This window comes from Sinocyclocheilus grahami, unplaced genomic scaffold (genome assembly GCF_001515645.1).
Source record: "Sinocyclocheilus grahami isolate Dianchi unplaced genomic scaffold, SAMN03320097.WGS_v1.1 scaffold68.1, whole genome shotgun sequence".
Lineage (NCBI taxonomy): Eukaryota > Metazoa > Chordata > Actinopteri > Cypriniformes > Cyprinidae > Sinocyclocheilus > Sinocyclocheilus grahami.
The window spans coordinates 1235249-1250282 of NW_015505247.1; the positions used below are offsets into that span (position 1 = coordinate 1235249).

The window sequence follows — 15034 nt, forward strand, 5'->3', positions numbered from 1 at the left end:
ACACACACACACACACACACACACACACACACACACACACACACACACACACACACACACACACACACACATATATATATATACACACACACACACACTTTTTTCACTCTCTAATCACTTAAAAGGCCTAGTGGGCATGTAGCTTGCTTGGTAGAGTGCATGTTTGAGTGGCTATGTATGTGAAGTCCTGATGGACGGCAATTAGTCTCCAAGTGATGAGCACTATCATACAGGGTACATCTAAAGGGTACATCTCTCCAGAGTTGTGTCTGTGAGAGAACATGAGAATATATAATATACAGACATGAGAACGACAGGCAGAGAGTGGTTGAGAGAAAGGAAATGAGGTCAATTTTCATGAAAGCAAATGCTTACTTAGAGAGAACAGCCCTGCAAGGTTTCCACGTGACGCTTCGGCTCGTAATTCTGCCGCAATCAAAATATTGGCGTCCACGTCAATACCTGCCTCCTGCAATTATCAAACCAAGTTATCAACCCAAAGTGCTTCAGAACAGTCACATAAAATAACAAGAAAACACACATATCCAGAGCAATTACCTTAAGAGAAGTGCGGGCACTGTCCACTGATGGGAAGGACGGCAGGATATAGATACTAAAAGTATCCATGTCTGATGCAACACCCAGTTCTTGCATGGCTCTCAGAGCTTGCAGAGTACCTGAAAGGAAACAAAAAGTGGATTTATTCAAACATGTGCACCTTAAAATGTAATTCTTGACATACAAAAGTTGTGTCTACACCAAAGTTCAAAGATGGATGACTGGACGTATATGGAGCCAAATAGGGCCCTCAAGTTCTCATGAAACCTTAAGTGACAAATAGGACAAATATTGCCTGTGATAAGTCAAGAACAAAAAGAGAAAGCCTGCTTTTTACCCCATTCATTATGGCTATATAATAATAATAATAATAATAATACCACCACATTTATAATAATAACAATAATTAGTAGTAGTAGTGTAATCAAAATATTTTATTATTTACATTTTAAAAATTAAATCAATATAAAAATAAAAGGAGCAAGGAAAACTTAAAGCGTCTCTTTTGCTGACAACGGTTTCATGAACGCTTCAGCAAATTCAGCAATTTTCCCTTGAATTCATGCAATTCATCCTTCTCAGGCTCATCACATCCCATCATCAGGCCTGTTCATTCAGTCCATCCAATTCAAGCAATGACTCAGCGTTTAATATTTGAACCATGATTTCTGGTTAAAAAAGTAATAATAAGAAGTTGTGGCCTAATGGTTAGAGAGTCGGACTCGTAACCTAAAGGTTGCGGGTTCGAGTCTCGTACCAGCAGGGATTGTAGGTGGGGGGAGTGAATAACCAGCGCTCTCTCCCACCTTCAATACCACGACTGAGGTGCCCTTGAGCAAAGCACCGAACCCCCAACTGCTCCCCGGGCGCCGCAGCATAAATGGCTGCCCACTGCTCCGGGTGTGTGTTCACGGTTTGTGTGTGTTCACTGCTGTGTGTGTGTGCACTTAGGATGGGTTAAATGCAGAGCACTAATTCCTAGTATGGGTAACCATACTTGGCCACATGTCACTTCACTAATGCTACACTGGTTATGGGATTTTTTTTTTTTAAACCAGCAACATGATTTAAAGCCCAAGGCTGTTTACAATTCACTGAACCAGGTCTTAAATTGAAAGCATTAATAAACAAATGAAATAAAATACTCCGATAATTAAAATTATCACACCAGTCTTCCAGTGGCATGGCCTGGAGGAACACCTCCTTCAGGCAGAGGATTCAGGCCTGTACCCGGCTCTCCAGCAGGGCCCTTCACTCCTGCCTAAAGCACTGCATGCATATGGAACAGTCTCTCGACCTGCTCGGGCAAATGTTTGTGTGTGTGTGTGTGTGGGAACACGTGAACCAGCGATTTGTGTTCTGTTTACTCTTCACCTTGGTCCTTAGCACTCTGTATCGCAAAGCTCAGGGGACACCTACATACCTAAATAAAAGATAAGAGCTACTTTTATCTGCCAATAAAACCTGCATCTGGCACCAGGAGCGGCTGGCAAGAGAGCATTAGTCAGGTAAAGCACCTGGAGGCTCCATCCATCCATCCCATCTCTCCATTTCATTCTCATCTGAGCATTTTTCACCATTCATCCTTTCTTGCAATTCAGTAGCTCTTTGCTTTCAAGCAAACGTAAACAACGTCCAGACACTCTCTTCTCAATGGAGCCTGAGAGCTGTCTGTCTATTCATTCTTTCATTTTTATGAGAGCAGCACACCCGTTTTGCTGTTAAATAATCCATTGATCCATTTGTCAGCCATAAAAGTTGGCTCAGACAGCACTGGCCGAAAGGTAGTATGTGAATGGGGATAGAAAATGGATATCCAGTCACATTACCTGCCGATTCAAGATGTCTCAATTCAGAAAGTGTGAGAGAGGGCTTTTATGGAACAAATCTGGTTCAATGAATTCTCGGGTGACCCCCAAGTTTCTGTTTGCTACATCACTGGGTTTGACGATTGAACTGTAAGTGCGGGAAGTAATCAAGACTGTGGACTCTCTTACTAGTAGAGGGGCACGAAAGGGGAGAGGTCAGAGTACAAACTGTCAACAGTAGCTGTATCCAGGGATTAAAGTTCCGTTGCTACGACGGACTTCCGTCAGTTCATAAAGACAGTCACTTGCTTCATTCCTGAATGATTCAGCCGTTCGAACGAATCAATTGAAGGAATGATTCAGTAATAAAATCAGTGAATTGCCACCACTTGCTGGCGGATTTAGTAAAATTTTTAGCGTATAATTTCAGTTATTTGAATCATATTTCTGTATTCAAAATGTTATATTTAAAACATTAATCTCCACATGAATTTATGAATTTAATTGCACTCATGCCACCTCTGAGCCTCATTAAATGTCTGAAAATGAACTTCCAAGCCATTTTTGTGTTCTTCTGTTCCACCTCTGTAGTACACATTCATTTATTAATACTAATTTCATGTGATTGGTAACTTATTTGTCTTAAATAGACATTTTAAAAAGATTATAAACATACATTTTTGAATTTGACATGGATCATATTTTTACTATTATAAAGGTAAAAAGAAAATACTCCTGCAAGTCACTTTAAGGAGACAAATGTCACCTTGTATAAGGAAGGCAAATTTTTTATCAGAATTTTTGATTATTGATCAGAAGGTGCTCCTAAATTTTTAAATTAGGAGGACAAGCGCTCCTAATTACAAGAAGAAAAAAACTTGGTGTGAGACAGGTATGGCTGAGGAATGGGTTTCTGTCGAAGAAAAATTTTCAGTCAAAATATTTTTTTTTTGCTTTAACTCCTGCAATATAATAAGAAGTAGAATAAGACAAATAAGTTACCAATCATATGAAATTAGTATTAATAAATTAATTTGTACTACAGAGGTGGCAGGAGGCGGACAGTAACTAAGTACATTTACTTGAGTATTGTACTTAAGTACACTTTTTGAGTATCTGTACTTTACTTGAGTATAATTTTTTCTGGGAACTTATGACTTTAACTTCACTACATTTGAAAGACAAATATTGTACTTTTCACTCCACTACATTTCTATGAAGGTCCTCAAAGTAGAAAGTCGTTTCTATGTAGCAGCTTTGAAAGTCAGTGGGGGATTTTTTTCTTCTCTAAAACGTGACTTTCTTTTTTTCAGACAGTTTATCAGTACACACTTGTAGGGCTACATGAAGTGATTTCCCCGCATTTTTTGAGCCCTGACCAGTTGCAAATGTGATATTTATTTACAACAATTCAATAAGGCACAGAAAAACACAAAAGTGGCTTGAAGACACATTTTCAGACGTTTAATGAGGCTCAGAGGTAGCATGAGCGCAATTAAATTAATAAATTAATGTGGAGATTAACGTTTTAAATATAATTTCAGTTGTTTAAATCATATTTCTGTATTCAAAATGTTATATGCTAAAAATGAAAATAAATCCACTGATTTTATCACTGAATCATTCATTCAATTGATTTGTTCGAACGACTGAAACATTCCGGAATGAAGAAAGTGACTGTCTTTATGAACTGATGGAAATCCGACGGAACTTTAATCCCTGTGTATCTCCAAACAAGGCCAATTTTAAAATAAAATGGATTTTAAAAAGCCAAAAGTATATCTTGCTACACGCAAGACCTGGAGTTTGCTTGGGTCTGTTGAAACAGGAAAGCACATGTACATAAATGTTCAAAATGTTTGGGTCAGTAAGATTTTTTTTCTTTCTTTTTTCCAGCAAGAAATTCAGCAAGGGTGCATTAAATTGATCAAAGATCACAATGAAGACATTTATGATGTTTAAGGTTTCTATTTAAATTATATTTTAAAATATATTAAAATAGAAAACATTTATTTGAAATTGTAAAAATTTCACAATATTTCAGATTTAACTGTATTTGATCAAATGAAGATCAAATAAATGCAGCATTGTTGAATATAAGAGACTATAAGAATAGTAAACTATAAGAGACAGAAAATAAAGACTAAAAAAAGGCTAAGTCAACCAACTCCACATGAGTCTGCTTATGAGGTTTATATTCACTTGGATGCTCAAGAATCAGATGCCTATATGGTCAAAAGACAAACAGGACACTTATTAGGTTTTGAAACAAAACTATAGTGTTACTATACATTATCTGACAACAGAATGTGCAAAAACATGGCGAAGCCATTGCAGATTGAGTCTTCCTGTTTTATGTAATCCATAAAGAAAAATGTGTCAGTTCAAGTTCAAGTAAGCTCCAGAAAAAAGATATGATGTAATAGAGGAACTAAACAGCAAGATCACTTCCCACCTCTAGCCCTTGAGATGCTTCCCCTCAGATGGATATTAAAGTTGATGCAAGCCATAAAGTGGATTTAAAAGAGCCCAGCATCCAACGCAAGTGCATAACAAAGAGTCAAAAAGAGATTTTTCAAAATGTGAGTAGTGCAAAGAGTGTTTAAGATGCAGATTTGAAAGCCTGTTGTGTGCTATGTGAGGGACTAAGGCATTCTTCTCGCACCATGTCACAAGCAATGATTGCAATTGCTTCTTGAATCTGACAAGCACCGCTTGCTCGCGGCTGCCGAGACAAAGCTAGCATATGCCTTTTCAAACTCGCCTGCCCAAATCCACACCTCATCAAAATGCAAACTTTTCCCCCTCTCCACACTCGTGAACGGGTGGACGGAAAACCGGTGGGTGGAAAGGGGGATGGGCGTCTGCCCGCTGGTGACACCTGTGGCCAGAATGTGACATGGCGCTAAATATTTCATGGCCGTGCACAGCGGCGCACGTAATTGAAAGTGAATTCCCTCAGAGCGCTCGCATTTACATGAGACCCAGTCACTACTAATTCTGTCATGTAACCTTCACGTAGTGCAGACTTCAACACTGAGCAAACAAAAAAAACTGTACAGGAACAGAAAGGTGAGAGCAATCCTGCATGTTTCATGAAGGTTATTGGTTTAAAAAAAAAAGAAAATGATTTTTATACTCGCTGTTTCAGTTTCTGCAGGATTTATCTGGACATGCTCTTTTGTTAGAACATTTATTTGTAAGTCTGGAACAGATAAACAGAACTACGGAGGAAAAATTTAATATTCAATGAAAAATTGATGATTGACTTTTTTTTAATTTTTATTAAGGTGTCAAATAGTCAATTTGTCCTATTCCACAGCTAAATTAATATATAGCCTACTCTAACTTTTCACATTCCAATTCATTCCAGCTGGATAATACCAAATCCTGGACAATTTCTCCTTGTTGAATATCAGTAAGAAATTCATCAGATTATGGAACTAAAAGTGCAGAAGAGTGTTTAAGAATGAGTCTGGAAGCTCAGGACTCACCAGAACTGTTCTTCTCTTTCTGGTAATGAATAAACAGGGGCCAGAAGTAATGAGGTCTGAGAGGCAAGCCCTCCTCCTTCATCCTTCTCATGAGCTCAACAGCCATACCTTAAAATGATGAAGCATATTTCACAAATTGAGCTGTGCAATCAAACTAAAAATGAAGAGAAAGACATATGAAAACCAGGCCAGAAATTTTTAACACAGGATTATTATAAGTTATAATATTTCAAAATGTCAAAACCCTGTGTTATCTTTCTTATTAGGTTAATATCTTTGAATATTGTTATAACAGCATCAATGGCTATTATCACATCAATAAAGTATTTGAAAACAAAAGATTCAAAAGTAGACAAACAAGCTTGAACAGACTAAGCTTGAATTAAAAGCCTGGGATTTGAAAAGACACTAACTGAGGATTAAGTATTGTTTTTGAACTTTAAATCATCATTGTACTCACCGGTCTTTTTAGCTTCCAGGGCGCACTGAAGGGTGAACTGCAGTGGCGATGAGTGCAGACCTGAATCTTTTAGATCTTTGCAAAACCCAACTATGTTCTCCACAGACTGCAAGCACACAAACACCCAATTTAACATAGCACTAATAACATTAAGCCAAAAAATCAACATACAGGCACACTTAATATGCACTTGTAAAAATGTTTACCTTGTCCATATTGACGCAGTGGCGAAGAAAGAAGTTTCCCAAGTCTGGGGAGTCACTGGTCTGCGACTGTACCAGCAGGCCGGTGAAGTTCTTCAGCACAGAAAACGCAGTCTCTTCATGTCCGTGGGTAATCAGACTCAAGCAGAGGTTCATAGCATCTGAGGAAATAAAAACAAAAGGATGGGTCAGTCTAAGTATCAAAATAAAAAACATAGCTTTCCCAAAATCCCATTCCTTCTCACTGCATCAATACTGTATGTATACCATTTCTCTAATTGGCCTGGGTTCATATTTAAAACACTTAAAATAGAATACTTCTACGAATACACGGGACCATTATGGCTCACTACGGACCACTATGGTAAGTGATTAGGGCAAAATTCGAAGCTAATGGTTCCATATTCCTTCCTCTTCCATGACATGACACTGCTGTCAGCAGACACACCTGGCACATATCCCCTCTCGTGATGCATGTGCTCCACAATCTCAGGCACATACTGCTGATGGCCAGCCTTAGTCAGACTAAAAACAACCTGCATCAAATCTCTGTCCATCAGATGGATATCTGCATTCTCCACCGTCTCTAGAGTCTAGAGGAGACAAAATATAAGATACGAAAGTGCTATATTATTGGCTAAAAACAAATACAAATAACAAGAAAATCAATTTCTGTATTTAAGCTCTTGATTATGTTATGGTTCTTAAAAATAAAAATACAATTTGAAATGTACACACAACTGTTAAAAATTTATACTTTTATTCAAGCAAGGATGCATTAGATTAATCAAAAGTGGCATTAAAGACATTTATAATGTTACACAAGATTTCCAGTTCAAATAAATGCTGTTTTTGAACTTTCTATTCATCAAAGAGTCATAAAAAATTGATCACAGTTTCCACAAAAATATTATGCAGAACAACGGTTTTCAACGTTGTTGATAAGAAATCTTGAGCACCAAATCAGTATATTAGAATGATTTCTGAAGGATCATGTGACACTGAAGACTGGAATAATGCCTGCTGAAAATTCAGCTTTGCCATGCCCATGACAGGAATTACATTCAAATTATCATATTTTAAACGCTAACAACATTTCACAATTTTACAGTTTTTACTGCTTTCATTTTAATAAAATCAGTTTTACTTTTATATTTAATCAAATCAATGCAGTCTTAGAAAAATGTACATTACAGTGGGGAAAATATTTATTTGATCCCCTGCTGATTTTGTAAGTTTACCCACTTACAAAGAAATTAAGGGTCTGTAATTTTTATGGTAGGTTTATTTTAATGGATAGAGACAGAATACCAACCAAAAAATCCAGAAAAAAAAACACATTATATAAAGATTAGAGATTGATTTGCATTTCAGTGAGTGAAATAAGTATTTGATCCCCTACCAACCAGCAAGAATTCTGGCTCCCACAGATTGGTTTATGTGCCAATGTGGAACACAGATTAGTCCTGCCACTTTAAGAAGTTACTCCTAATGTCAGCTCGTTAGGTGTATAAGACACCCGTCCACACAATCTGTATCTTCCATTCCAACCTCTCCCACCACCATGGGCAAGACCAAAGAGCTGTCAAAGGATGTCAGAGACAAGATTGTAGATCTGCACAAGGCTTGAATGGGCTACAAGACCATCAGCAAGAAGCTTGGTGAGGAGGAGACAACTGTCGGTGTGATTATTCGGAAATGGAAGAAATACAAAATAACCATCAATCGGCCTCGGTCTGGAGCTCCGTGCAGGGATCACGGTGAGGGATCAGCCTCGAACTACATAGGAGGAGCTTGTTAATGATCTTAAGGCAGTTGGGGCCACAGTCACCAAGCAAAACACACCACACCACAATGGACTGAAATCCTGCAGCGCCTGCGAGGTCCTCCTGCTCAAGAAAGCACACGTACAGACCCGTTTAAATTTAGCCAATGAACATCTAAATGATTCAGAGAAGACATGGGAGAAAGTGCTGTGGTCAGATGAGACCAAAATTGAGCTCTTTGGCATTAACTCGACTCGCCGTGTTTGGAGGGAGAGAAATGCTGACTATGACCCCAAGAACACCTTCCCTACAGTCAAGCACGGAGGTGGAAACATTATGCTTTACGGCTGTTTTTCTGCTAAGGGTACAGGAGGACTTCACCGCATTGAGAGGCAAATGGACAGGCCATGTACTGTAAAATCCTGAACGAGAACCTCCTTCCCTCAGCCAGAACACTGAAGATGGTAGGGCTGTCAAATATAAATTCTAATTTCGAATAACGTTGCATTCGAATTTAAGGTCTGCGTCAGCCGTCAGGCAGCCTTATCAGTGGAGCACGAGATGCGATGACGATGTATGTGTCATTGATTGCATTTGAATGCTTTTGTTAGCCTATCCAGTTGAACCCACTAGATGCGAAGCTGCTACGTTGTTTATTCATATATTGCGGAAAACGAGAGCATCAGTGTGGAGAAGACGTTGTTTACGTCAAAACTGAAACCAAGCAGTTCACACAGAACTCATATTTATCACATTTTCTAGAGGAACATCTATCAGCATTGAACCCGCGTCTCGCAGAGAGCGGCATGTTTAGAAAGCCATGTAAAATTAATGCAAGTTTTAAAAAAAAAACATGTCTAAAGACGTTATGGCGGTTTTCCCCATCCAACTGTATCTCATGTTTTTAAATGAAGAAAGGAGTCTACTCTTTGTGATTGGTTTTCGGTCCTTTGTATTAAACTATACATACATGCATGGTGCTGTTTTTGTTCTAATTGTTTAAGCAACTTTATTAATTATATATGGTTTATAATGTTTATTAAAACAAAGTGCATAATGTTTAAAATAATGTTTATAAACATTATGCACTTTTTTTTTAAAGATAGTCGTGTTGTTTTATTACGCTTTGAAGAAACGTGCATAATATTTTACTCGATGCTAATGATGATGATAATATTTAAGTAGAAAATTCGAATTTAGTTTTTCAGTCATTTTGACAGCCCTAGCAGATGGGTCATTGATGGGTCTTCCAGCATGACAGTGACCCGAAACATACCGCCAAGGCAACAAAGGAGTGGCTCAAAAAGAAGCACATTAAGGTCATGGAGTGGCCTAGCCAGTCTCCAGACCTCAATCCTACAAAAAAATCTGTGGAGGGAGCTGAAACTTCGAGTTGCCAAATGACAGCCAAGAAACCTTAAGGATTTAGAGAGAATCTGTAAAGAGGAGTTAATCAAAATCCATCCTGAGATGTGTGCAAACCTGGTGACCAACTACAAAAAACGTCTTACCTATGTGCTTGCCAACAAGGGTTTCTGCACCAAGTACTAAGTCATGTTTTGCTTGGGGATCAAATTCTTATTTCACTCACTGAAATGCAAATGAATTTCTAACCTTTACATAATGTGTTTTTGGTTGGTTTTCGGTCTCTATACATTAAAATGAACCTACCATAAAAATCACAGACCCTTCATTTTTTTGTAAGTGGGCAAACTTACAAAATCAGCAGGGGATCAAATAAATACTTTCCCCACTTTATACACAGCATTCTGTTAATCAGTCCATTTCATCCCCCATAATCTCAGACCTGTTTAATTTTGTCAAAATCGCCTTTCTCAGCATACACGTTGAGGAGAGATAGGTATGTGTCTGGGCCCGGCTCAATCCCTGCACCTTTCATGACTGATAGGATGCCTTCAGCACTGTCCATATCCCTGCACAAACACAAGTCACTAAACACATAGGTACCAATCACACAGAAGAAGCACCAAATCAACAGCACTGTCCACTGACCTTGCGCGGGCATGGCCTGTCATTAGGGAGTTGAACACAGCTTCTGTGATGGGCAGGTCTTTGCTCTTCATAAAGCCCAGGATTGTACTGCAAGAAGTTGTTTTATAAGCATTGTTACTTTCTTCTTGTGACAGCCAAGCAAAACTTTTTTTTTTACATAACCCACACCATAAGGGTAAACTAATTTGAAGAAAATGTGACTTCAGCAAAAATCACAACTCACCTTGCACCTTCAATGTCGCCAACTTCACAGTAGGCTGCAATAAGTCTCTGATAGGTCACCTGGACAGTCACAATATATTATAAATGTGTATAAACATTGTATCCAATTAAATTTTCTAGCTATCATCAGTGATAAGACAATACATCTATATAGCACCATTGTTTGTTGCATATTGGTAACTCTCACAGTCTAAAGTCGTTAATAGATTTTTTTGTAGTGAATTTTTCATTTAATTTCAGCATTTTTTTCTGTCCTTGAAACGGTAATGTAACAAGTAGCAACATAACTTTAATTTCGTGCTGCAATGTTCATTCATATATATATATATATATATATATATATATATATATATTAGTGCTGTCAAAATTAACGCATTAGCACATGCAAATAATTTTTTCAGTTTAACGTGTTCAAAATATTTAACATAATTAACGCAGGGGGGGAGCTAGGGTTGGCCACCCCACTCACAACTGCTGCTTCGGTCTTTTTTTCTTGACAAGAACTGCGTTTATTTAAATGACTTTAGAACCACATCAAACAGGAGACACTTTAGGCACGCACTCCAACTTCACCTCAGCGCCAGGTGCTAGTCAAACGAACACGGAAAAGGTACAGGTGACGAGGGAGCTTCAGTAGAACAACAGTGAACTGTGGTCAGATGAGATGTTGTCAGGCCATATGTCAGTAAAAACCAATTCTACTGTCCTGTCAGCCGTTATACTGTGCTCGTAGCACGTGCTCTTCAATTGTACACAAATGCGGCGGCACGCGCTGTGTATCATTTCATATTAAAGCGCAAAAGAAACTATGACACCCGATCCAACTCGTAAGCTCATTAGTAGAGATTTAAAACTTGAGGTGGGTCAGAAAAGGTAAAGAGTTGTGAGAAAATATGCGTGTCAGATCTGCGTCATGTTCAGCAGCGGCAGCTCTTAAAGCAGACAAAATAAGCTAATAACCAGCTGCTGTGAAGTCTGTTAATCAAAGGACAAAAGAAAAGAAACGTTAAGAATTAATTTATATTTAATTTAGAATTTAGTGTTTGATAGCTTTATTCAATTTCTGTATATTTCATACTTGCTGAAGCGCACAGGTAAATATGAAATTTATTATAATGGGTTTATGTGAAGATTTTTAAGTTCACTTAAATTAAAAGTTGTTCAAATTGATTTCAATTATACTGTAATGTTGAATGGCTTTAGTCAATGGTTAAATATTAGGGGGGAAAACAATTTCAAGGAGACATCAGTGATACTCGCCTTCAGTCATAAAAAAGATGCCACTAAACAAATATTACAAATATACTGTCTTTGTTGTTTATACATTAATTTTAAAATTGAATGTGAAATTATTGCAATATAAAAGTATATTTAAAAACTTAACTGATTAATTAGTTATTTTTTAATCGATTGACAGCACTAATATATATATATATATATATATATATATATATATATATATATTCCCCTCCCAACATTTCTTGTTACCTAAAATAAATGTGGATTTAACACTATTTAATTTTTAATTATACTCACCCTGTTTGGCTGAACATTAGCAGCTTCCATTTTAGCAAGGAAGTCGGTTGGAGAGAATCTGAACTCATTCTGCAAGTACGTCTTAAGCAGGGCATTATAATGGCTCACATCATAGGTGGCGCCTGCAGCGAACAGCAATATACAAGTTAAAACCAGATTTAGAAGTACAAAAAGTAACTGTTCAATGGTCTCTATGCATACCAAGTTCTTGAAGCTTATCCCAGATCCGTTGTGACAGCTCTATGCGCTCAACTAGGGGAACCTCAGGAAGCAGAGAGCCACAGCTTCTCAGCATCAACAGGGCTTGATTTCCACTTGGATATCCTATTGGAAGTGATTTCAGAATTAAGATGACATGCATGAGATTTATTTATGGAAATGGATCCAGAAAAGATCCTTAAACAAACAGACAAGTACCTGTTCTGCAAATATCATGGAAGATACGCAGCAGCAGTGTTTTGGTGACCCTGCCTGTCCTTCGGACTGAGCTGTCTAGTTTGGCCAGAGCCCAGTCAAACTGCTGAGCCTGCTTGGAGCGGACCGCCACACTGGGCTCATCCTTCACCAACCCCCTCTGCTCTGGGACAACACCATACTGACGACAGCTAACACAGGGCAGGGCCGATGTGTATGAGGACAAACTGCAAAACAAAAGTGTATACAAACCAGTCCACATCATTGGCACTACAAGAAATAATGGTGCTCACTACAAAACCAATCATGCAATTAATAGGCCTCCTTGAGACAAACGGATAAAATTGTGTCCACGTTTCATGTACAAGTAGGGGTTAATTGGATAAGTGTCAGCTAAGATAATATCACAATTGTTTTAATAATGTGCAAGATGACATTATCGATTGTGTCACTCACTTTGCAAAAGCCAAAAAAAAAGCACACAGTCCATACATTCTCAGTGGCATGTAGCCTATTAGAATGCAGTTAAAATACAAAAAAAAAATCATTCCAAACAAAGCCACAGCAGAACCATTGAGCATCATACAGAGAGTCACTTCATAAAGACACTCACTTGCTTTGTTACTGAATCAATCAATCATTTTAAACGAATAATTTGAATGAACGATTAAATGACTCATTAAGACAAGGACTTGCTGCCAAGTCGTGGTTTTAGTTTTATATTTAAAAGTTTCCTTTTTCAATATTCAAAATGTCATTTTTAAACGGTCTCATAGAATTATTTATGCAATAGTTATTACAGTGTGAATACATTTGTTACCTCTGAGCTGCATTAAATAGTCTCTTTGGATTTACCTAAATGGCACTGCAAATGCAGCTTCTGCGCTACCTCTGCAGTGCAAAGATGGATTTTGTTGATAATGTTTCATTTGACTGGTAACAGACAGTCATATAGTGTTCTATTATAAAATGTATTGATTAAATACTAGAATTTGAAATTATGACACATTTCAGTTTTAAAAAGCCCTAAAATTGTAAGAATGCCCCAGGAAATTAATTTAGGGGGGAAAGAATCAGCACTTATTGAAAAATAAAATTTCTGTCACTGCTGTGAACTAATCACCACATAGAATATGAAGAACATATGGAAAAAATTGAATAACCAAAATTCAAGAAACTAAAATGACTAAAATGTTGGCCAATACGATGTGCAGTATTCTGAGACTGCTCAAAACGACCTTGGCATGTTGACCTTTGACTTTTGGCACATGTTAGCACACAGTTTACAGAAAGACTAGTATAGCCTAAAACAACTATACACAACAAAACTCTACTGTATTTTATAGACATATTTATTATCATCATAGGCTTTTTAGTTGGATTAATGGTTATGTATTTAGATTAAGGCTTTAATACTACTACATTGTTTCCAAAAAAGGCTGATTGAAAAATAATGACTAACATTTTTTTTATAAGCATTACAAAGAAGCTGAAAGAAAAGTGTAATGGTTTGTTACATTCACATATTCTGCAGTGATGTTCATGGGTCGCACAGCTAATACAACAAAGCCACATCTCTCTCATATAACGCCATTATATAAGAACAAATTATATTTAGCTATATATGTGGTTAAATAACCTGCATACAGCACGTGATCAACGTGTTATAACCGCTCAGTACTGTTATAGGAGCGATCACCTCTCAATGACAACTGCATGATCTACACACGCATGGCAGAGTCATGCTGCGTTATACCTGTTTACATTTAACCGTCTCGGGACTGTGTGGCGGACACAAAGCCCTACATGTGGAGTCCCGACCGCTCCGCTGTAAAGACGACCAGCTGCCGGTGCATGTCTGGTGTTTCCTGTGACCTGAAGCAATGAAGCCGGTGAGCATTTGAGGAGCCGGGATGATCTTAAGAGCGCAGCCATCTTGAGCCTGTAGAGACAGAAGAGCGAAGGACATCCGCACCACGTGACAGGCCAGAGAGCAACGGGCGAGACCATTGTATTCATAGGGGGGATTCAGTACTCTACCCTCACGTGCGTTACTTGTTCAGATCAGATATTTGCAAAAATTCTTGCGTGTACAAAACATCCCGTCATAAATCAATAATTCCATATAAAAAAAAATTCACTTTATTATAGAAAAATCTATGAACATTAAGTGCTGCATTCACTAATTTCCTCGAGAATATTCATTACTATGTCTTATGAATATGTCCCTAAATAAATAAATAGCTGTTTTTGGGATGCTATAGAGATATGCTTAAAATAATCTGAACTAAAAACAATATCAGTTTAACTTCTAATAAGATAGTAGCTATCAAAAACATTTACCCTTGGTTTCACAGACAAGGCTTAAAGGTTTAGTTCACCCAAAAATGAAAATTAGCTCATAAATTAGTCACCCTCAATGCATCCTAGGTGTATATGACTTTCTTCTTTCAGACGAATCCATATTAAAAATTGTCTTTGATCTTTCAAGCTGTTTAATGCCAGTCAGCGGGTGTTGCATTGCTTCAGTACAAAAGGAGTGAAATAAAAAGCACCCATC

The 15034-nt window shown here is 37.7% G+C and overlaps 1 protein-coding gene across 1 annotated transcript in view; it reads right to left on the minus strand.

Moving 5' to 3' along the window:
• Positions 1-14443, minus strand: part of LOC107585278 (leucine-rich PPR motif-containing protein, mitochondrial-like) — a 16835-nt gene extending 2392 nt beyond the window's left edge. Inside the window, exons 1-13 of the mRNA XM_016272224.1 lie at positions 14231-14443; positions 12478-12701; positions 12262-12384; positions 12061-12182; positions 10526-10584; positions 10303-10389; positions 10097-10223; positions 6972-7116; positions 6527-6684; positions 6321-6426; positions 5861-5968; positions 559-677; positions 376-469 (exon numbers count right to left, since the gene is read on the minus strand). Of these exons, the coding sequence (XP_016127710.1) occupies positions 376-469; positions 559-677; positions 5861-5968; positions 6321-6426; positions 6527-6684; positions 6972-7116; positions 10097-10223; positions 10303-10389; positions 10526-10584; positions 12061-12182; positions 12262-12384; positions 12478-12701; positions 14231-14409 (1651 nt within the window). The 5' untranslated portion in view covers positions 14410-14443. The remainder of the gene's footprint in view (positions 1-375; positions 470-558; positions 678-5860; positions 5969-6320; positions 6427-6526; positions 6685-6971; positions 7117-10096; positions 10224-10302; positions 10390-10525; positions 10585-12060; positions 12183-12261; positions 12385-12477; positions 12702-14230) is intronic.
• Positions 14444-15034: the final 591 nt, after the last annotated feature.